The sequence below is a fragment of the Bradysia coprophila genome, unplaced genomic scaffold (genome assembly GCF_014529535.1).
Source record: "Bradysia coprophila strain Holo2 unplaced genomic scaffold, BU_Bcop_v1 contig_94, whole genome shotgun sequence".
NCBI lineage: Eukaryota > Metazoa > Arthropoda > Insecta > Diptera > Sciaridae > Bradysia > Bradysia coprophila.
This window is the reverse complement of record NW_023504022.1, coordinates 5512860-5536892: the sequence shown is the minus strand read 5'-3', so window position 1 is coordinate 5536892 and position 24033 is coordinate 5512860. Positions and strand designations below refer to the sequence as shown.

The 24033-nt window shown below is 38.3% G+C and overlaps 2 protein-coding genes and 1 pseudogene across 2 annotated transcripts; all 3 read left to right on the top strand.

The window, feature by feature from the left end:
• Positions 1 to 6935: 6935 nt before the first annotated feature.
• On the top strand, positions 6936 to 7434 carry LOC119085508 (vacuolar protein sorting-associated protein 26-like). The gene is made up of 2 exons (XM_037195922.1): positions 6936 to 7272; positions 7350 to 7434. The coding sequence occupies exons 1-2, from the start codon at positions 6938 to 6940 to the stop codon at positions 7432 to 7434; spliced, it is 420 nt and encodes a 139-aa protein (XP_037051817.1). The 5' UTR covers positions 6936 to 6937.
• Positions 7379 to 8673, top strand: LOC119085507 (vacuolar protein sorting-associated protein 26-like). Its single transcript, XM_037195921.1, has 5 exons — positions 7379 to 7600; positions 7673 to 7851; positions 7927 to 8069; positions 8146 to 8362; positions 8624 to 8673. Exons 1-5 carry the CDS (start codon positions 7527 to 7529, stop codon positions 8671 to 8673), a joined length of 663 nt encoding a protein of 220 aa, XP_037051816.1. The 5' UTR covers positions 7379 to 7526.
• Positions 8674 to 16478: 7805 nt separating this feature from the next.
• LOC119085506 lies at positions 16479 to 18223 on the top strand (annotated as a pseudogene).
• The last annotated feature ends 5810 nt before the right edge of the window (positions 18224 to 24033 follow it).

Here is a 24033-nt window from a genome sequence, read left to right as displayed (position 1 = left end):
AGGATTATTATCCAATGCACCATGACTGTTTGAGCTGTAAATCGATGGTGCGTAAGATGGTGTTTCACCGCGATACTTTGAGGGGAATTTGTAATGATAATTTTCGTCTGAATTTGGACGGTACTTTGCTGGTTGATATTGATTTCGATTGTAGCCACAAAAATCGCAGGGAGATTGAGGATAATACGCCCGTTTGAATCGCTTCACTGGTTCTTCGTCTGATTTTTCAAATGACAAATTTTTAGCAACTACTACACTATCAACATCGACACTGTCTTCACTATCACCAATTTTCTTAATTTGTTTCTTGGATACTATCGAGGGTACACCATAAACATCGTCACTGTCTTCAATGTCATCCATGTCTCTAATATCCTTTTCACCGAATTTTTTCGCATCCATTAGAGTTGTAAGTGTTACCGTTGCGAGTACTACCGACACTAAATACATTTTCGACATCATCTGCTTTGCAATCGAACAAAAAATCCCGAACTGAATTGAGAACAATTTGAATGATTGAATGCGATCGAGACAAAGCCCGGCCACTTAATAAATCGATTTTTAGTTTGTCACAAACATAAATGCAATTGACAAAAATTATATGATCAGCAAAGAAGCCGAATCAAACTGGAGTATCTGGAATTTCAAATTGCAATTTTCCCATGCAACAAACTGGTCAAGTTACAGTACAGATGGAACATATATTGTGTTGATGAGAGAAAAATGAGTTAGAAGTTCTGATCATCTGCACCGTCGGCGAAACTAAGTTGTGATGAGCAAAGTGTCTGATGCAGGCAGTCAATGCGGCATGGCATATTATTGAAAATTTTATTTACCGAAACTTACCAAAAAATTGCTGAATTTGCCAAAAAGTATTTTCGGCAAATTTGGGTAAATTTCAGTAATTTCCACACATTTTAATCAACCAATTTCTACAACTAATGCGCAGAATGTACGTCCTGTGTGTACAAATTATGGAACATTTTTCGAAGTTATGATGCGATAGGTGGGTCGAGTCCGCAGGGTACAGTAACTATGAACGATATTCACTACAGTTTCACTAACGACAACGACCAGGTTAGCTTAATGGGTGTGTCCTCGACTGAAATGTCGAAGGTACTCGGTTCGCAACCAGATTTTTTTTAAATTTAGTTAAAAGTCTTACATGCAAATTGCGTACAGATAAGTAAACCGTTGGTCTTGTCTTCTTTTTCTATGCTTCTTTAAACATACATTCACGAGTTGAAAATACCTTTGTGTCCAGGCAATCAATATGTGACACAATTGCATTTTTTGTATGTACTACTGTGGCAAACGTTTTAGATTTACTACCTAAAGACAACTATTTCAACTATTTCGTCAGTGTATTCATTTGAAGAGTAAAGTGAATTTAAACGTTACGCAAATGGAATTATTTGTCAGTGAGATGCAAGATTTATGCCAGTCATCCCAAACAGATCAAACTAGCTTCGGGCTCCTTTTATGATAACTTCTCATTTTCAAAGTTTTGAATTGCCTTGTGATGTTAACTGAAATGAGTTAACCGACTCGATAACTATAGAGACTTCATGCTTGCCACCTGGTGCAGTTTGATACATCATAGAATAGATCGATACAACACATTGTAAAACAAAAACATTTCGGCAAAAAAAATAATTTATTTTTGTGACAAAAAATGCCCCTGACGAGATTCAAACTCGGAGTCCCACAGCTAGCGGTCAGCAACGTTGACCACTTCGCCATGAAGACTTATTCTTTCGCAGACATTATATCCATCTTGATGTGTACGTCAAAGCTTTCTCCAGAACAATTACCCTTAACCGGCCAATCGTAGGCGTAGAATATCTTCGTTTGCATGTGTGTGTGTACTCTGTGCTTCGTTGAAAACCAGTTTTGCATGCAACCTCATGTGTAACGTCCATTTGTTCGGTGAAAGTCACGTGTGTGTTGGTAAATTATTTCAAGTTAACGATTAGATCATGCTTCATCACAACCACCGTGGCGCAGTGGTAATACACGAGATCGATGTTCAGGAGTACCGCAAGCCATTAACGAAAGCGGGTTCGAATCTCGTGGGAAAGGTTGGTCGAAAAGGGATATGGGTATCGAGTTCGCAAGCATTATAAGTAAGTGGTCTAACCACATTAGTATTAGGCGCCATAGTAGGAGACCTCCCAAGTTAAATACTATGGACACACATTAACCCCGGTGACTAAGCAAACGAACTCAACAAACCCTATCGCCGAGACCTCCTTTTTTATTAATTTTTTTATTTTTATTTTTTTTATTTTGTACATCTCCTCCATTCTGATCTGAAATTAATAATAAAAAAACAAATCTGTTAGACGTGTCGCAATAGCCTGACAATTTCTATTTTCCTTAAGATTCAACACCTTCATAGACTTCACATTAGGGACAATCATTTTCAGTTTCGAGTCAAACAAAATCTGAAGCGCGATTTAGCGTTCAGATCCAATGTTTCATTTAAGTTTAGTAACGACCGGAAAACCGTACAGTTCATTGATTGAGTTTATTGCAGTGTTTGGTTAACATGAAAATGAAATATAAAGCTCTTTACTGCTACAACTACCAGAGTGAAAGCGAAATATCATTCGATATGAAACGTGTAATTGGCTTCGTAAGACATTTTAATGTAAGAAAGTTCTTGATTGAACGTTTTACTGGGATTTCAAAAATTGTCCGTTGAATGAACAGTAAATTATCACAGTCGTGAGTTCATTACTAAGCCGTGGCATGTGCCAGAATATAAGAACAGTCACATAACTTGCTCGTTGGAATTTTGGCTCATTTTATTGCAATGAGTCTTCATGAAAATCGGATTATGCTAACCGTAACTTCAATTCGACTTTCCATTTAACACCGAAAATTGAATTATTATGAAAATGCACGTCGGGAAGACACATGTTGTTCACAATAGAAACTAATCGGATTGTTGTGAAGGAAAACGCTTTTCTTGATAAAAACTTACCAAATTAGTCTATAAAAGATGATTGTGGTCATGAGCCACTAGAGCTGAGTCGACTAGCAGACCTTGATGTAACGTGGTCCACGTCCATAGTTCTTTATAGTGTAGGACGACCTCCGCTGTAGCGAACAAAACAACGACTGAATTTGGTTTGAATAGTTCCCAACCTCATTACCTCGCACCTACATAAACGTGAACAATTATCGCAGACAAATACTTTAACCCTAACGGTGAATCACCGTTGCAGGTGTGCATATTGCTGACATTTTTCAGGTAAAACCGAAATATTCGGCGGTTAGAAATAGCAAAATTGAAGCGAACATTTCCGTGTGTGTCATTAATGAATTAGAGAAGAACCTTTCTGAAATGGCTAATAGAATAAGCAAAATGTAAATGAGTTTTTGATGACCTGTCTGACTGTACCTACAATTGAAGAAAATCGAATGGAATGCATTTCTTGCAATAGGTCTGCTAACAGTTCATCGTTGAGAATTTTCAATTTTTTATTTTGTGGAAATTCAACAGCGAAGCAAAACAATTTTTACTGAGCAGCTCGTGTTGCTTAAATTTCACCATGTCGTACACAATACCCCAAACACCTCAGTTGAGTAATGGTTAGGACGGTGGACTCGAAACTCACGGGCCGCGGGTTCGTTTCCCTGATTTTTTTTTAGAAAACTGATTTAGTGTAAGTTTTTGGATACTCTATGATCGATCTATCAATATTTCGTTTGAAGATGTCCAGAAAAGTTCTCTTTATGGTCAATGCACCTGCACCTATACCTATGGAAACGTTGTGTTCAGTATTACAAAGACATTACAACATTGTTAGAATTTTGTGGCATGATTGTTAGGTCACACGACACCCTGATAGAGACAATTCGGTTGATGTATGTAGTTAGTTTTTCTTCTATTATTACTCTGAGCCTTTCTTCAGCTATCTTGCACATGCAACATTTTTTGTGCGTAACGGTCGGCCATTATCTGTTACGCTGCATTTCACAGTAAAAATTCAAAATCGCTATCTAGCTTTCCTGGCATAATTTTTCAATAATGGAAATAACCTGTGATAACAGGCAAACAGATAATATCTCACATTAAATTCGACTGACTGAAGACATTACTATCCGTTGCTTCTGATCTGAGTCGCATATTTCATATATCTGAGCGAACAAACAAACGAACAAAGCAAACGCCAGATACGCAAACGTGAAATTTGCTGAAATGTAATTTTAGAAAACTGAATGATTAAGTCAAGAGCGGAAATTGTATGACCGGCTTTTCAGGTTTAATTACCAAGTAACTGAGTTATAATTCAGAAAAATTTCTTTGTAGATTTTGCCAACTTCGATACGGAGAGCAATTATATTTTGGAAGGGAAGAGGGAAATGCGTAAATGTGGAAAAAAATCCTTAAACGCTTAAACAATTCATTTTACCTCAAAACGTATTACAACCATCAAAGCTGTGCGAACTTAGTTGCGGATTAGCCAACAATGGATTAGCTCAGTGGGTGTGTGTTAGACTGAAGTGTCGGAGGTGCTGTGTTCGAATCCGGTCTATGCATTTTTTTAAATTGTTTTTTTATTATTAATATCAACTTCACACATTGCTTACAGATAAGGAAATCGTTGGCCTTGTCTTCTTTTCCTACGTTTAGAACGGAGAATCATTTTTCTTTTAGTGCACCATCGTCTTACACGCTTTACATGATCGTTACGTAACAATCCACCCTGTAGTCGTATACATATCGTTATCATTCGTGCTGCTAAAGAAGTGGATCCGTATTTTTTGTCTTTTTTTTTGGATTTTTAAAATTAATTTAAAAGCCTCGACAAAAATCTTTCCGTGTGTCATCAATGAATTAGAGAAGAGCCAATGTGAAACAGCTGCTAGAATAAGCAAAAAGTAAACGCATTTTTGATGACGAGGCATGAACGAATGAACTTTTGTGTGAATGCTTTTTCGGTTTGATTGAATAAGTAGAAAAATGAGCAGCGGTTGTACGATTATGTGTGGCGTAATGATTTGTCAATTCCTATGTACTCGAGTCTTTTGCTTTATGTTAGTTCAGTTCAATTCGGCAAAAGCTGATGATAACCTACGCAATACTTATGTACCTTCGGAAACGTCAATGATTGCACTTGGGATAGTGCAAAGGGAGAAATGTTTTTGTTTACATTTCGATGTTCACCTAACTTGTCAATGCACAGCTGAACAGCTGAATCTGTACCGTTTACAAGGATATGATGTGAAACCGCTTATAGGAGGCACCCATGAATGAGTTACAGTGACAGAATGTATGAATGTCCGTGATGTGTTGGTTTCAGCTATTTATTTTCAGCCATTCGTTTGTGCACATCCCTGGCTCCCTTCTCAACTCAAATAAGAAATTTCTTCATTTAGAAGAGGTAGTGAAATTTCAGCATGAATTTGCTTCAGCTGTTTTTAGCCGACCCACACAAACAATCAAAACTGTTTATACGGTTTTACCACTACAATGCGTGTGTGCACAGCTTACACCGTATAAACAGTTTTGGTTGTATGTGTGGATCAGCTGAAAAAAGGTGAAGAAAAGTCAGGCTGAAATATCACTGTTTCTGGCTGTAGCGTTGAATCGCACAATTTCCATTTATTTACTTCCTCTTTCTCCCACTGTAAAGCTATAGTATAGACCTCCGAGCAAAGCGACGTAATGACACAATATGCATTTGAACGTTCTGTCAATTTTTCGCTTCCACGTACTAAGCAGGAAAATTTCTTTTAATAAACTTACGTTTCGCACGTTGGGTGTACATTAAGCTTTTAGGCAAGCGCAATAGGATTAACATGGTGAAATCTTATTTCCTGTTCAAAGTATTGGTTTAATACAAAATCTGTTACTTCATCCGTTTGTTGTCATCGCTCATATTTGTCGTTACTGTTGATAACAGATGATTTTTGGAAGGTTAAGCCAATGTAAAGACTTAGCCACTGGTATTAGAGTACTTTTAATTGGCGTTACATTTCTCAAGTTTCCAGTAGTATGTTTGCAGTTGGTCGTTTCGTTGAGTTTTTCTTTATCTTATCTTATCGATGTCTCGTAAGAACGAATTTACCGCAAACTGATGACATCAGTTTAATCATACACATTGTTGAAGTAGCGAAATGGGGACCGACGAGTACGAATCACTGATTATTGCAATGAAAACATAGCGCAAAAGTGTTTAGCGCGACCGTTACGTGGCATAAAAATGTATATTTCATACGACCTTATCATATTCACTTCCTCTCTTGGCCGAAATTTTTGTAGAACTAAATTTAAATGTCTTATTCCAAGACACCGAACTGTTCACGAAACATGAGATTCTGTTTTTGAATTTCGTTCTTTATTGGCACCAACAGTCAGACATTCCTCATTTTGACACTTATTTGAATTTTCTTTGATTGGGACAGCTGACATATCCATCATAGGTATCACCCGTGTTAAAGCACTTAGTTGGTGATCCAAAAACAAAAGTTTCAAAACAAAAATAGTTCGTCCAAGGTAGTGCAACAACACGTCATAGATTTTGCAAAAATAATCTTTCACAAAGAAACTTATTAGCCTCTCTGTAACCCGTGAAGAATTGCCACCAGTCGAATCGCCAAAAAATAGATCAAAAATCGTAAAAAAATTCGGCAAACTGTGAAGAAAACCCCAGAAACATAAAGAATGGAAAATTTGTCTTTATGACGTTTCTTCACACTTGGGCACTTCTTCTTAGCGTTTCTTTATCTTCACATTCTGACGATTTTTCTGCCTGATTTAACAAATCAACTACAAGTGATGAATTGGCAAATCCACAAAGTGTGAAGAAACGCTAAGAGACATTGTCAGAGTGTGAATAAACGCCTAAATGTGATGAATGTGACGATAAGACTTTGGCGATACTTCACGACTATGGTAACCGTCTGTTCAACATTTTATTCCATGAGTCTGAGTCCAACCACATTTAAAGTCGAAATTCCGTTCGTCTATTTTCAGAATTATTTCGGATTCGGTCAATCCGCCGATGTGGACATCGTATTTGATGGGGCGGAAAATCGTAAATTGGCCGAGGTGAAAACAGAAGACAGCAAAAAGGAAAAGTATCTGCTGTACTACGACGGTGAAACGGTGTCCGGCAAAGTCAATGTAACGCTACGGAAGCCGGGCAGCAAACTCGAACACCATGGTATTAAGATCGAATTGATTGGACAAATTGAACTGTACTACGATCGTGGTAATCATCATGAGTTCACATCGTTGGTGAGAGAACTGGCCCGGTGAGTAAATCGTTATTGTGACGTGCGTCCGAACGACGGTTATGTGACCATTACCGATTTCGTTTAACCAATTGCAGACCCGGCGATTTGATCCAGAACACTAGTTATCCGTTTGAATTTGCAAGCCATTTGAGGTGTATGTGGGCTCAAATGTGCGGTTGAGGTATTTTTTACGTGTGACGATTGTGCGCCGCATCAGAGATATTGTGAGGGAAATTGATATTGCGGTCCATACACTTTGTAGTTATCCGGAAATGAATTGTCCGATCAAAATGGAAGTTGGCATCGAAGACTGTTTACACATAGAATTTGAGTACAATAAATCCAAGTGAGTTGCCGCACGTCGTTGCGACCCTTTTTTTAAACCTAAAATTTTCCTTTTCTTCTATCCCGTCCATAGATACCACTTAAAGGATGTCATAGTCGGAAAGATCTACTTCCTGTTGGTACGCGCGTTTAAGATTAAACACATGGAAATAGCGATTATAAAACGGGAAACAACTGGATCTGGTCCGAACACGTTCACGGAAAATGAAACCATAGCCAAGTATGAAATAATGGACGGCGCTCCCGTCAAAGGTCTGTCCATACGCACTGTAACCGTTAACCATTCGATAGCTAAATCAAAATGAAATTTCCTTGTTCCACTCGTAGGTGAAAGCATACCGATCCGAGTGTTTCTGGCCGGTTATGATCTCACACCAACGATGCGTGACATAAACAAAAGGTTTTCGGTGAGATATTTCCTGAATCTGGTGCTGATGGACACGGAGGATCGTTGTTACTTCAAGCAACAGGTGATTTCGTAGACGGTCTAGCCGAACAACGATGATTGTCAACACTTATCTTTTGAATATTTTCGTGTTCGTACAGGAGGTAACTTTGTGGCGCGAAGCTGACAAAAGTCGCAAATCGGCCTTAACATCGTCAAACAATCCGCACGTGCCATCACATTTAGTTGGTTCGGATGGTGAAATCATGGGTACACAGAATTCGGCCCATCAGCCTAATCAAGATGAAGATGTTCCTGCTGGTGACAATGATCCGACGATGGGACTGTTCACTCAGGAAAGCCCACAACAACCACAAAGTGAGTAAAAGTTTTGGATTTGCACTGACAAGAAAGAGTTTGAAGTCCCATCCGTATTGAGTAGCTCTGTCTCCAGGTAATATACAAGTGCCGCAGCTGTATTTTTTGTATGAGGCGCTAAAGCTATGGCAGCTATTGTAGATGAGCTGGAGACAAAGTTATTCGCAACAGATGAGATTTCAAGCAATTTTTTGTCATTGTTGACATTCGAAGTCTAAAATGTTGTCATTAAAAATCGCTCCCTTTCTCGCTTGTCCTCAGATCCAATTTCCATTTCGGATTCGAATAGTAATAAAGAAAGGAAAAATTAATTAAAAAAAAGAAAAAAAAACATTTGAACTGGTTTCAGTGGGGGGAAAATATGGTTGGCAGCAGATCCAAAAGCAAAATCTGCGACTTTTCTTCACCCAACGCATAAGAGCATATTGATCAACGATAAATTTAAAACAACCAGAATTTGCGATAAATGTTTCGGATGTTTATTTGAGTACAGCCGAAGATGACGACTGAAAATTTCCGATAAAGGTGAGACCATTCCGTATGTCCACGCGGCATTAATTAGCCCATTTACACGAGAGGCTTTTAAAGGAGACGAGGGTCACGTGGTGTTCTTCTGAAATTAGTTATATCAAATTCGATAACTGACGTCATGCTTGCCACCTGGCACAAAAACAAAAACATTTCGGCAAAAAAAAATAATTTATTTTTGTGACAAAAAATGCCCCTGACGAGATTCGAACTCGGAGTCCCACAGCTAGCGGTCAGCAACGTTGACCACTTCGCCATGAAGACTTATTCTTTCGCAGACATTATATCCATCTTGATGTGTACGTCAAAGCTTTCTCCAGAACAATTACCCTTAACCGGCCAATCGTAGGCGTAGAATAACTTCGTTTGCATGTGTGTGTGTACTATGTGCTTCGTTGAAAACAGGTTTTGCATGCAACCTCATGTGTAACGTCCATTTGTTCGGTGAAAGTCACGTGTGTGTTGGTAAATTATTTCAAGTTAACGATTAGATCATGCTTCATCACAACCACCGTGGCGCAGTGGTAATACACGAGATCGATGTTCAGGAGTACCGCAAGCCATTAACGAAAGCGGGTTCGAATCTCGTGGGAAAGGTTGGTCGAAAAGGGATATGGGTATCGAGTTCGTAAGCATTATAAGTCTGTGATATAATCACAATTAGAATTAGGCGCCATAGTAGGAGACCTCCCAAGTTAAATACTATGGACACACATTAACCCCGGTGACTAAGCAAACGAACTCAACAAACCCTATCGCCGAGACCTCCTTTTTTATTAATTTTTTTATTTTTTTTTTTTTTATTTTGTACATCTCCTCCATTCTGATCTGAAATTAATAATAAAAAAAACAAATCTGTAAGACGTGTCGCAATAGCCTGACAATTTATATTTTCCTTAAGATTCAACACCTTCATAGACTTTACATTAGGGACAATCATTTTCAGTTTGGAGTCAAACAAAATCTGAAACGCGATTTAGCGTTCAGATCCAAAGTTTCATTTAAGTTTAGTAACGACCGGAAAACCGTACAGTTCATTGATTGAGTTTATTGTAGTGTTTGGTTAACATGAAGATGAAATATAAAGCTCTTTACTGCGACAACTACCAAAGTGAAAGCGAAATATCATTCGATATGAAACGTGTAATTATCTTCGGAAGACATTTTATGTAAGAAAGCTCTGGATTGAACGTTTTGCTTGGATTTCAAAAATTGTCCGTTGAATGAACAGCAAATTATCACAGCCGTGAGTTCATTACTAAGCCGTGGCAAAAACAGTCACATAACTTGCTCGTTGGAATTTTGGTTCATTTTATTGCAATGAGTCTTTATGAAAATCGGATTATGCTAACCGTAACTTCAATTCGACTTTCCATTTAACACCGAAAATTGAATTATTATGAAAATGCACGTCGGGAAGACACATGTTGTTCACAATAGAAACTAATCGGATTGTTGTGAAGCAAAACGCTTTTCTTGATAAAAACTTACCAAATTAGTCTATAAAGGATGATTGTGGTCATGAGCCACTAGAGCTGAGTCGACTAGCAGACCTTGATGTAACGTGGTCCACGTCCATAGTTCTTTATAGTGTAGGACGACCTCCGCTGTAGCGAACAAAACAACGACTGAATTTGGTTTCAATAGTTTCCAACCTCATTACCTCGCACCTACATAAACGTGAACAATTATCGCAGACAAATACTTTAACCCTAACGGTGAATCACCGTTGCAGGTGTGCATATTGCTACCATTTTTCAGGTAAAACAGAAATATTCGAAGTAGCAAAATTGAACATTTCCGTGTGTGTCATTAATGAATTAGAGAAAAACCTTTCTGGAATGGCTAATAGCAAAATAAGCAAAATGTAAATGAGTTTTTGATGACCTGTCTGCCTGTACCTACAATTGAAGAAAATCGAATGGAATGTGCTTCTTGCAAAGGGTCTGCTAACAGTTCATCGATGAGAATTTTCAAGTTCTTATTTTGTGGAAGTGCAACAGCGAAGCAAAACAATTTTTACCGAGCAGCTCGTGTTGCTTAAATTTCACTAAATTCGACGATAGCCACATTTTATTACACGTTCACCGAAACATATGCGCTTATTTTAACGTGAATTACATTCGAGTAATCTTATCAACGAAATGTATTCATAGTCAACACCGAGATTAACGCTCTGCCTTGCAGAATTTTGGATCTTCCATGTCGTACACAATACCCCAAACACCTCAGTTGAGTAATGGTTAGGACGGTGGACTCGAAACTCACGGGCCGCGGGTTCGTTTCCCTGATTTTTAGCCCCGTACGAAGTACTGGGGGCTTATAAGATTAATATGCCGTTTGTAACACGTCGAATTGGAAGCAGACAGTAAGGGCAAAGCATTTGGTTATGTTCATAGACTACGAATCCGCAATAAAAAAAATGTCCGTCCGTCCGTCCGTCCGTCCGTCCGTCCGTCCGTCCGTCCGTCCGTGACCCCTCTAGCTTGAGCAAATCACAACCTTTTTTCAAAATTCTTTTTTTCCCCGATTGGTATCGACAAAAGTAAGGTCAAGTTCGAAAATGGGCATGGTAGGGCCCTATAGGTGTTTTTCAGTCTTTCGACGATATCTACCGAAATACGCACGCAATAGATGCTTGTGATATATCAAATGAAAGGTATTGACGAGTAGAACAAAGTTGCTGAACATTGTTTTTGTGTAGGATGCAACGCGAGCTTGTTGGTAGGGCTCAAAGGTCGTTACTCGGCCCTAAGAGTTTTTTCCACATAAATCGAGTAAATCTCATCCGATTTTGCCAGATTTAGTTTTTTATGGAAGGTAATTGAATACCGAAAAGAACGTGTCGAAAAAAGTTTCAAATTTGGGCCCTTGGACTAAGGCCGCTACTCGGCCCTAAGTGTTTTTTGCACATAAATCGAGTAAATCTTATCCGATTTTGCCAGATTTAGTTTTTTATGGAAGGTAATTGAATACCGAAAAGAACGTGGCGAAAAAAGTTTCAAATTTGGCCCTTGGACTAAGGCCGCTACTCGGCCCTAAGTGTTTTTTCCACATAAATCGAGTAAATCTCATCCGATTTTGCCAGATTTAGTTTTTTATGGAAGGTAATTGAATACCGAAAAGAACGTGGCGAAAAAAGTTTCAAATTTGGGCCCTTGGACTAAGGCCGCTACTCGGCCCTAAGTGTTTTTTGCACATAAATCGAGTAAATCTTATCCGATTTTGCTAGATTTAGTTTTTTATGGAAGGTAATTGAATACCGAAAAGAACGTGGCGAAAAAAGTTTCAAATTTGGGCCCTTGGACTAAGGCCGCTACTCGGCCCTAAGTGTTTTTTGCACATAAATCGAGTAAATCTCATCCGATTTTGCTAGATTTTGTTTCATTTGAGAGATAATTGAATGCCGAATTGAATGATGGCAAAAAAAGTTTCAAATTTGGGCCTTTGGACTAAGGCCGCTACTCGGCCCTAAGTGTTTTTTGCACATAAATCGAGTAAATCTCATCCGATTTTGCTAGATTTAGTTTTTTATGGAATCTAATTGAATACCGAAAAGAACGTGGCGAAAAAAGTTTCAAATTTGGGCCCTTGGACTAAGGCCGCTACTCTGCCCTAAGTGTTTTTTGCACATAAATCGAGTAAATCTTATCCGATTTTACTAGATTTAGTTTTTTATGGAAGGTAATTGAATACCGAAAAGAACGTGGCGAAAAAAGTTTCAAATTTGGGCCCTTGGACTAAGGCCGCTATTGGGCCCTAAGTGTTTTTTGCACATAAATCGAGTAAATCTCATCCGATTTTGCTAGTTTTGGTTTCATTTGAGAGATAATTGAATACCCAATAGAAAATAATATCGTAAATTGTTGGTTTTATTTGAGAGGTACTTCGTACGGGCTTTCGTAATTGCGCTATGCGCAATTTTAAAAATGAACACTTTCAGTAAATTTGACCATGCCCAACTTGACTTGCATTTTGGTAACAGACGCATTAGAGGGTTGTAGACGTATTAGGGTTCCGGGCGTATTACGGCTACGGACGTATTATGGTTACGAACGAAATAGGATTACGGGTCGTACGGGGCTAAGTCGCAGCAAACGCTCCGACTGTTCTGATGCCTTGTTTTTTAGAAAACTGATTTAGTGTAAGTTTTTGGATACTCTGTGATCGATCTATCAATATTTCGTTTGAAGATGTCCAGAAAAGTTCTCTTTATGGTCAATGCACCTGCACCTATACCTATGGAAACGTTGTGTTCAGTATTACAAAGACATTACAACATTGTTAGAATTTTGTGGCATGATTGTTAGGTCACACGACACCCTGATAGAGACAATTCGGTTGATGTATGTAGTTAGTTTTTCTTCTATTATTACTCTGAGCCTTTCTTCAGCTATCTTGCACATGCAACATTTTTTGTGCGTAACGGTCGGCCATTATCTGTTACGCTGCATTTCACAGTAAAAATTGAAAATCGCTATCTAGCTTTCCTGGCATAATTTTTCAATAATGGAAATAACCTGTGATAACAGGCAAACAGATAATATCTCACATTAAATTCGACTGACTGAAGACATTACTATCCGTTGCTTCTGATCTGAGTCGCATATTTCATATATCTGAGCGAACAAACAAACGAACAAAGCAAACGCCAGATACGCAAACGTGAAATTTGCTGAAATGTAATTTTAGAAAACTGAATGATTAAGTCAAGAGCGGAAATTGTATGACCGGCTTTTCAGGTTTAATTACCAAGTAACTGAGTTATAATTCAGAAAAATTTCTTTGTAGATTTTGCCAACTTCGATACGGAGAGCAATTATATTTTGGAAGGGAAGAGGGAAATGCGTAAATGTGGAAAAAAATCCTTTTTCGAAACATAAACGCTTCATTTACGCGTCAACAATTCATTTTACCTCAAAACGTATTACAACCATCAAAGCTGTGCGAACTTAGTTGCGGATTAGCCAACAATGGATTAGCTCAGTGGGTGTGTGTTAGACTGAAGTGTCGGAGGTGCTGTGTTCGAATCCGGTCTATGCATTTTTTTAAATTGTTTTTTTATTATTAATATCAACTTCACACATTGCTTACAGATAAGGAAATCGTTGGCCTTGTCTTCTTTTCCTACGTTTAGAACGGAGAATCATTTTTCTTTTAGTGCACCATCGTCTTACACGCTTTACATGATCGTTACGTAACAATCCACCCTGTAGTCGTATACATATCGTTATCATTCGTGCTGCTAAAGAAGTGGATCCGTATTTTTTGTCTTTTTTTTTGGATTTTTAAAATTAATTTAAAAGCCTCGACAAAAATCTTTCCGTGTGTCATCAATGAATTAGAGAAGAGCCAATGTGAAACAGCTGTAGAATAAGTAGCACAAAAATGAACAGCGGTTGTACGATTATGTGTGGCGTAATGATTTGTGAATTCCTATGTACTCGAGTCATTTGATTTATGTTAGTTCAGTTCAATTCGGCAAAAGCTGATGATAACCTACGCAATATTTATGTATCTTCGGAAACATCACTCATTGCACTTGGGATAGTGCAAAGGGAGAAATGTTTTTGTTTACATTTCGATTTTCACCTAACTTGTCAATGCACAAGCTGAACAGCTGAATCTGTACCGTTTACGAGAATATGATGTGAAACCGCTAATAGGAGGCACCCATGAATGAGTTACAGTGACAGAATGTATGTATGTTCGTGATGTGTTGGTTTCAGCTATTTATTTTCAGCCATTCGTTTGTGCACATCCCTGGCTCCCTTCTCAACTCGAATAAGAAATTTCTTCGTTTAGAAGAGGTAGTGAAATTTCACAGGGGCGCCGACTTCTAAGGACAAGCGAGGCTCGGGCACCACTACTCGAATGATGAACACCATTACATCTTTCCAGTTTTACTTGAAAGAGCACCACTACTCCCAGATTCGCTTGTTGTATGAGCACCACTACTTCCAAACACAAGTCGGCGTCCCTGAAATTTCAGCATGAATTTGCTTCAGCTGTTTTTAGCCGACCCACACAAACAATCAAAACTGTTTATACAGTTTTACCACTAAAATGCGTGAGTGCACAGCTTACACCGTCTAAACAGTTTTGATTGATGTGTGGATCAACTGAAAAACAGTTGAAGAAAAGTCATGCTGAAATACCACTGTTTCTGGCTGTAGCGTTGAATCGCCCAAATTCCATTTATTTACTTCGTCTTACTCCCATTGTAAAGCGAAGTATAGACCTCCGAGCAAAGCGACAATTTTTCACTTCAACGTACTAAGCAGGAAAATTTCTTTTAATAAACTTACGCTTCGCTCGTTGGGTGTACATTAAGCTATTAGAGACGGCAAGCGCATCACCATGCTAATCTTATTTCTTGTTCAAAGTATTGGTTCGATACAAAATCTGTTACTTCATCCGTTTGAATTTAACCACATAAGACCCTGCACCAAGCTAACTCCGAAGGTTATGTTTGTCTTTACTGTTGATAACAGATGATAAGCCATTGTAAAGACTTATTATTAGAGTATTAGAGTACTTTTAATTGCCGTTACATTTCTCAAGTTTCCAGTAGTATGTTTGCAGTTGGTCGTCGTTTCGTTGAGTTTTTCTTTATCTTATCTTATCGATGTCTCGTATGAACGAATTTACCGCAAACTGATGACATCAGTTTAATCATACACATTGTTGAAGTAGCGAAAAGGGGACCGACGAGTACGAATAACTCATTATTGCAATGAAAACATAGCGCAAAAGTGTTTGCCGCGACCGTTACGTGGCATCAAAATGTATATTTCATACGACCTTATCATATTCACTTCCTCTCTTGGCCGAAATTTTTGTAGAACTAAATTTAAATGTCTTGGAATAAGACACCGAACTGTTCACGAAATATGAGATTTTGTTTTTGAATTTCGTTCTTTATTGGCACCAACAGTCAGACATTCCTCATTTTGACACTTATTTGAATTTTCCTTGATTTAGACACTTGACATATCCATCATATGTCGTATCACCCGTGTTAAAGCACTTAGTTGGTGATCCAAAAACAAAAGTTTCAAAACAAAAATAGTTCGTCCAAGGTAGTGCAACAACACGTCATAGATTTTGCAAAAATATGCAGAGGTACTCTCGGTCTATTTGCCCATTAACCTTACATATTAACGACATAGTTATCGAGTCTTTCGCTACTCAAGACTCAAGATCGAAGTATATTCGATGCATTGATGCAAAATCATTTACTTCATTCCATTAGTCTTGTCACACATTTTACAACAAAAGACCGCCATAGCCGGATCTTATAATAACTCTCGATAGACGTATTCCGGTGAAGAATCGTAAAAAGAAATCGTCAAGAAGTGTGAAGAAACGCCAAAGAATTAAAAATTTGTCTTGATGACGTTTTTCCACACTTTTGCGATTATTCTAAAAACGCTAAGAAAAGTCGCCAGAGTGTGAAGAAACGCCAAAATGCGATGAATCGTAAAACAAGTCTTGACTTTGGCGATACTTTACGGCTCTGGTAACTGTCGGTAAAATATTAGAGCCCAAACTAGACTAACAGCGTAAATGTTCAACATTTTATTCCATGAGTCCAACCACCTTTAAAGTCGAAATTCCGTTCTATTTTCAGAATTATTTCGGATTCGGTCAATCCGCCGATGTGGACATCGTTTTTGATGGGGCGGAAAATCGTAAATTGGCCGAGGTGAAAACAGAAGACAGCAAAAAGGAAAAGTATCTGCTGTACTACGACGGTGAAACGGTGTCCGGCAAAGTGAATGTAACGCTACGGAAGCCGGGCAGCAAACTGGAACACCATGGTATTAAGATCGAATTGATTGGACAAATTGAACTATACTACGATCGTGGTAATCATCATGAGTTCACATCGTTGGTGAGAGAATTGGCCCGGTGAGTAAATCGTTATTGTGACGTGCGTCCGAACGACGGTTATGTGACCATTACCGATTTCGTTTAACCAATTGCAGACCCGGCGATTTGATCCAGAACACTAGTTATCCGTTTGAATTTGCAAATGTGGAGAAGCCATTTGAGGTGTATGTGGGCTCAAACGTGCGGTTGAGGTATTTTTTACGTGTGACGATTGTGCGCCGCATCAGTGATATTGTGAGGGAAATTGATATTGCGGTCCATACACTTTGTAGTTATCCGGAAATGAATTGTCCGATCAAAATGGAAGTTGGCATCGAAGACTGTTTACACATAGAATTTGAGTACAATAAATCCAAGTGAGATGCCGCACGTCGTTGTTCTTGAGACCCTTTTTTTCAAACCTAAAGTTTTCCTTTTCTTCTATCCCGTCCATAGATACCACTTAAAGGATGTCATAGTCGGAAAGATCTACTTCCTGTTGGTACGCATTAAGATTAAACACATGGAAATAGCGATTATAAAACGGGAAACAACTGGATCTGGTCCGAACACGTTCACGGAAAATGAAACCATAGCCAAGTATGAAATAATGGACGGCGCTCCCGTCAAAGGTCTGTCGATACGTACTGTAACCGTTAACCGTTAATCATTCGATAGCTAAATCAAAATGAAATTTCCTTGTTCCACTCGTAGGTGAAAGCATACCGATCCGAGTGTTTCTGGCCGGCTATGATCTCACCAACGATGCGTGATATAAACAAAAAGTTTTCGGTGAGATATTTCTGAATCTGGTGCTGATGCAAACGGAGGATCGTCGTTACTTCAAGCAACAGGTGATTTCGTAGACGGTCTAGCCGAACAACGATGATTGTCAACACTTATCTTTTGAATATTTTCGTGTTCGTACAGGAGATAACTTTGTGGCGCAAAGCTGACAAAAGTCGCAAATCGGCCTTAACATCGTCAAACAATCCGCACGTGCCATCACATTTAGTTGGTTCGGATGGTGAAATCATGGGTACACAGAAGTCGGCCCATCAGCCTAATCAAGATGAAGATGGACCTTCTGGTGACAATGATCCGACGATGGGACTGTTCACTCAGGAAAGCCCACAACAACCACAAAATGAGTAAAAGTTTTGGATTTGCACTGACAAGAAAGAGTTTGAAGTCTTATCTGTATTGAGTAGCTCTGTCTCCAGGTAATCTGCAAGTGCCGCAGCTGTATTTTTTGTATGAGGCGCTACAGCTATGGAAGCTATTGTAGATTAGCTGGAGACAAAGTTAGTCGCAACAGATGAGATTTCAAGCACTTTTTTGTCATTGTTGACATTCGAAGTCTAAAATGTTGCCATTAAAAATCGCTCCCTTTCTCGCTTGTCCTCAGATCCAATTTCCATTTCGGATTCGAATAGTAATAAAGAAAGGAAAAATTAATTAAAAAAACAAGAAAAAAAAACATTTGAACTGGTTTCAGTGGGGGGAAAATATGGTTGGCAGCAGATCCAACAGCAAAATCTGCGACTTTTCTTCACCCAACGCATAAGAGCATATTGATCAACGATAAATTTAAAACAGAACCAGAATTTACGATAAATGTTTCGGATGTTTATTTGAGTACAACCGAAGATGAGGACTGAAAATTTCTGATAAAGGTGAGACCATTCCGTATGTCCACGCGGCATTAATTAGCCCATTTACACGAGAGGCTTTTAAAGGAGACAGGGTCACGTGGTGTTCTTCTGAAATTAGTTATATCAAATTCGATAACTGACGTCATGCTTGTCACCTGGCACAAAAACAAAAACATTTCGGCAAAAAAAAATAATTTATTTTTGTGACAAAAAATGCCCCTGACGAGATTCGAACTCGGAGTCCCACAGCTAGCGGTCAGCAACGTTGACCACTTCGCCATGAAGACTTATTCTTTCGCAGACATTATATCCATCTTGATGTGTACGTCAAAGCTTTCTCAAGAACAATTACCCTTAACCGGCCAATCGTAGGCGTAGAATATCTTCGTTTGCATGTGTGTGTGCACTCTGTGCTTCGTTGAAAACCAGTTTTGCATGCAACCTCATGTGTAACGTCCATTTGTTCGGTGAAAGTCACGTGTGTGTTGGTAAATTATTTCAAGTTAACGATTAGATCATGCTTCATCACAACCACCGTGGCGCAGTGGTAATACACGAGATCGATGTTCAGGAGTACCGCAAGCCATTAACGAAAGCGGGTTCGAATCTCGTGGGAAAGGTTGGTCGAAAAGGGATATGGGTATCGAGTTCGCAAGCATTATAAGTAAGTGGTCTAACCACATTAGAATTAGGCGCCATAGTACGAGACCTGCAAGTTAAATACTATGGACACACATTAACCCCGGTGACTAAGCAAACGAACTCAACAAACCCTATCGCCGAGACCTCCTTTTTTATGAATTTTTTATTTTTATTTTTTTTTATTTTGTACATCTCCTCCATTCTGATCTGAAATTAACAATAAAAAAACAAATATGTAAGACGTGTCGCAATTAGAGATGAGCGGGCCGACCTTTTTTCAATACCCAACCCGACCCGGCCCGATCCAATTTTTTGAACCCGAGCCCGACCCGACCCGAGAATTTCTAAGTAAGACCCGGCCCGGCCCAACTCGGCCCGTATTTTTTAAATGAACGAAAAAACCTAAAATTGTTATATTTGAACAAAAATAAGTGTCCGCATCTGACCTGACATCCAATACAATAAATTAGTCAACATTTTGAAAATATTTATTTGATCTCTTTATCTTTCAATTTCACAAGAAAAAGATGACAAATTAAATTTAAAGGAAGTTTACCTGTATCGAATCAGTTACAGTCATTTTACAAAAAAAAATTATGAAAAATCAACATAAGCGAAACCGTATCAGTCTTTTTTTAAGTGGGTGAGATTTTGCTGGACGAAAATGGTGTCCGATAAAGTATCGATATCCAGCAAAGTTCGTCGGGGATTCATTGCGTATCCCGCCCCTGAAAAAACCCTCTCCGCTGTGATCTCTGACGCTGGTACTGCCAAAACACGCATTGCAATTTTTTGTACGACTGGAAAGTGTTTACCGTGGTCGCGCCAGAATTCCAACAAATCAAATTTATCTGTGAAATCAACGAATTTTTTTAAAATCAAATTCAGATAATGACTTGGGAGCCTCGATATCGACTACTCTTGGTCGTTTTCATTGGTTCTATAAATAATACATTGAAATTGATGATTCATCAAATTCATCAAACTAAGACGTAGAAATACACAAGGGTTAACGGACGATGACGAGTATATACAAACACAACATTGATTTTTTTTTTATTGCCCATATTAAAAATTACAAAAAGTTGATCGGCATTTAAACCAAACATATTTCACAAAATCACAGGTTAGCCTAACATTTATATCTTTGCCCAATGCTGTAAAGATTTTCATTCATATCACATGATGATCAGTGATCATTGATCACAAATATGTTTACCTTTTCAGATTGCGCTTAGCGCATTAATTATGTTATTATTTAAATTAAATTGCACAAATAATGATTTTTTTCATAATTTTATGAAAAAAATTCAGATTACGTAATTCACGTATCATCCATAAAATATGACTAGCCAGAAAGACCGAATTTTATTGACAGTCATGCAATAATGGCACAATTAAAACCTTTTTCAGTGTTTACAGTGTCTACCTCTGTGAGAATTCTATGTAGTTATTAGAAAGTCTCCATGATAGAGCCTAATTCTCTTTAAATTCAAAATGTTCGAATGACAATGAAAGTTGAATCTCTTAACAGATCATTGAAAAAAAAAATAAGTTTTCTTTAAGTCTCCATCACAATTAACATTATTAACATTAACAATATTCCAGACGCTTAAATGTAAGTTTAGCCTGAACTGAACCTGAACGTTCTGATTTTTTTTAAAAGTCCGAAATTCCCGGGCAACCCGAATCTTTGTTTTTGAAACCCGAACCCGCCCGAGCCCGACTAATTTTTGAAACCCGGACCCAAACCCGGACGGGCCGGGCTGGGCCGGGTCGGGTAGGCGAATTTCGGGCGGCCCGCACATCTCTAGTCGCAATAGTCTGACAATTTCTATTTTCCTTAAGATTCAACACCTTCATAGACTTTACATTAGGGACAATCATTTTCAGTTTGGAGTCAAACAAAATCTGAAGCGCGATTTAGCGTTCAGATCCAAAGTTTAGTAACGACCGGAAAACCGTACAGTACATTGATTGAGTTTATTGTAGTGTTTGGTTAACATGAAAATGAAATATAAGGCTCGTTACTGAGACAACTACCAGAGTGAAAGCCAAATATCATTCGATATGAAACGTGTAATTGTCTTCGTAAGACATTTTAATGTAAGAAAGTTCTTGATTGAACGTTTTTCTGAGATTTCAAAAATTGTCCGTTGAATGAACAGTAAATTATCACAGCCGTGAGTTCATTACTAAGCCGTTGCTTGTGCCAGAATATAAGAACAGTAACGTAACTTGCTCGTTGGAATTTTGGCTCATTTTATTGCAATGAGTCTTCATGAAAATCGGATTATGCTAACCGTAACTTCAATTCGACTTTCCATTTAACACCGAAAATTGAATTATTATGAAAATGCACGTCGGGAAGACACATGTTGTTCACAATAGAAACTAATCGGATTGTTGTGAAGCAAAACGCTTTTCTTGATAAAAACTTACCAAATTAGTCTATAAAGGATGATTGTGGTCATGAGCCACTAGAGCTGAGTCGACTAGCAGACCTTGATGTAACGTGGTCCACGTCCATAGTTCTTTATAGTGTAGGACGACCTCCGCTGTAGCGAACAAAACAACGACTGAATTTGGTTTGAATAGTTTCCAACCTCATTACCTCGCACCTACATAAACGTGAACAATTATCGCAGACAAATACTTTAACCCTAACGGTGAATCACCGTTACAGGTGTGCATATTGCTGACATTTTTCAGGTAAAACAGAAATATTCGGCGGTTCGAAATAGCAAAATTGAAGCGAACATTTCCGTGTGTGTCATTAATGAATTAGAGAAGAACCTTTCTGAAATGGCTAATAGAATAAGCAAAATGTAAATGAGTTTTTGATGACCTGTCTGACTGTACCTACAATTGAAGAAAATCGAATGGAATGCATTTCTTGCAATAGGTCTGCTAACAGTTCATCGTTGAGAATTTTCAATTTTTTATTTTGTGGAAATTCAACAGCGAAGCAAAACAATTTTTACTGAGCAGCTCGTGTTGCTTAAATTTACTAAATTCGACGATAGCCACATTTTATTACACGTTCACCGAAACATATGTGAATTCTACACAATAGTTTTATGTGGTGCTTGTTTCAGCCACCTCAGTTGTGTATTGGTTAGGACGCTGGACGCAGAACGCATAAGTCGCGGATTCGGTTCCACGAGTTTTAATTTTTTTTTTTTTTTAGAAATCTGATTTAGTTGATTATCGTAAATTTTTGGACATTCCGTCATCGCCTGTCTGACAATATTTCGTTGCAGGATGTCCAAGTCAAAGCACTTATGTCTATTGAAATATTATAAACGCATTGCTCGAATTGTATGATCTAACGTCATACCCACACAACAAATTCATTCAGATGTTCGAATGCATTGATTAAAGCAAGAAAAACAGCTCTAGCTCTATATTTGTCCTTCTTTAATCAACTTGTTCGTACATCATTGCAATTATCTGAATGCGGCGTTTCGAGCACAGCTTATAAGGTTGTAGACTATAGAAAGCATTCGTAGATGATTTTTTTAGGGTTTGTTATGGTTCTGCAAATCAAACGTTGTTTCTATAACTTTCGAAAAACGTTTTATCTCACATTTAAGCATTTCCAAAATATAATTGCTCTCTTCGTATCGAAATTGGCAAAATCTATAAAAAAAAATTCTCTGAATAGTTGCTATAATTATAACTCAGTACGCAGCGACCTGTCTCTATCAGGTTGTCTTGTACCCTAGTGGTGTATCATCATTGTAGGTGTTCAGTGCTGACATTTTTCAGGTAAAACAGAAATATTCGGCGGTTCGAAGTAGAAGAATTAAAACGAACATTTCTGTGTGTCATAAAAATGCGTTTTTGATGACTTCTGTTAATGGTGAGTGTACCTACAATAAACGAAAAGTCATGACTGTGCGAGATTCACCACTTAGAGGTGAATCTCGCACACCATGAATTTGTGTTGTGTGCGAGATTACCCTACCCCAATAATTGACGAAAATCGAATGGAGCGGATGAACTTTGTGGTCGAATTGTTTACATAAAACGTGCAATTTTCGAAATTTAATCTGTTACAGACGGCAAGCATATGACCAGTTTTGTTATCGGATCTATTACTTCCATCGATGAAAGTATGTTTAATCTGTTGATTTCAAATCGTGTACTTCAATTGTTTGAACATCCATTTTACTATAATGAAGGACCATATTACCCAGAGCTTGTCATTATTTTGGTCGTCGTTATCGATAACAGATGAATAGACGTATGTGACAAGTTAAGAGACGAAAATCCATCACAAGAACTATTTGAGACACCGACAGAACCGACATTAGATCATCGATTATTTTGTACGGCGCTAAGAAAAACTAGCTCGACATTTTTGACTGTCTTCAATTCAACCACGGCAGAGTAAAAGTAAACATTGTAATCGACCAATGGTACAAAACTTTATTTTACCTGGAAGCCAGACTAACTCCAGGGGTGGCGTTATCTAATATGCAGAACAATCACCAAAACAAACAAACAAACAGAGCACAATTACTCTTCCCTTTCCCATGGATCGCGTGAAGCGAAAGTGGAGATAAAATGCTGTTTCGACCTCCGGAACCAGTAGCGGTCAGAGGTTAGCGTGGTCTAACCATCTTCAGTCGTTTCCACTGGTCCGTTACACGAGACAGCAGTAAATTTTCTGATTGAACTAGTAATTTAAAAGTTCTGCCACCTTTCGATGGAAATTTCGAAACTTAGTGAGAAGTTACTACGAAAATGTACCCACAAAACGTAGCTCAACAAAGAGAAAATTCATTTCAATCAAAAAACAAACACGGAACAAAAACCTACGTAAAAACAAACTAAAAATCACTCACCCCACCAGCTCACACACGGATCACCTCACTCGCTTTCCACACAAAAAATCCACTCGCCTATAAATAAAAAACCAGAAAACCGCAAAAACACACAAACTAAAAACATTGACACTGACAC

Excerpts from the sequence above, each read along its gene's own strand:
- LOC119085508 (XM_037195922.1), top strand. The coding sequence starts at position 6,938 with ATGAGTCTGAGTCCAACCACATTTAAAGTCGAAATTCCGTTCGTCTAT. Across the intron at positions 7,273-7,349 it reads TTGGTGAGAGAACTGGCCCG|ACCCGGCGATTTGATCCAGA; the intron begins GTGAGTAAATCG and ends AACCAATTGCAG.
- LOC119085507 (XM_037195921.1), top strand. The coding sequence starts at position 7,527 with ATGAATTGTCCGATCAAAATGGAAGTTGGCATCGAAGACTGTTTACAC. Across the intron at positions 7,601-7,672 it reads TTTGAGTACAATAAATCCAA|ATACCACTTAAAGGATGTCA; the intron begins GTGAGTTGCCGC and ends TCCCGTCCATAG. Across the intron at positions 7,852-7,926 it reads GGACGGCGCTCCCGTCAAAG|GTGAAAGCATACCGATCCGA; the intron begins GTCTGTCCATAC and ends TTCCACTCGTAG.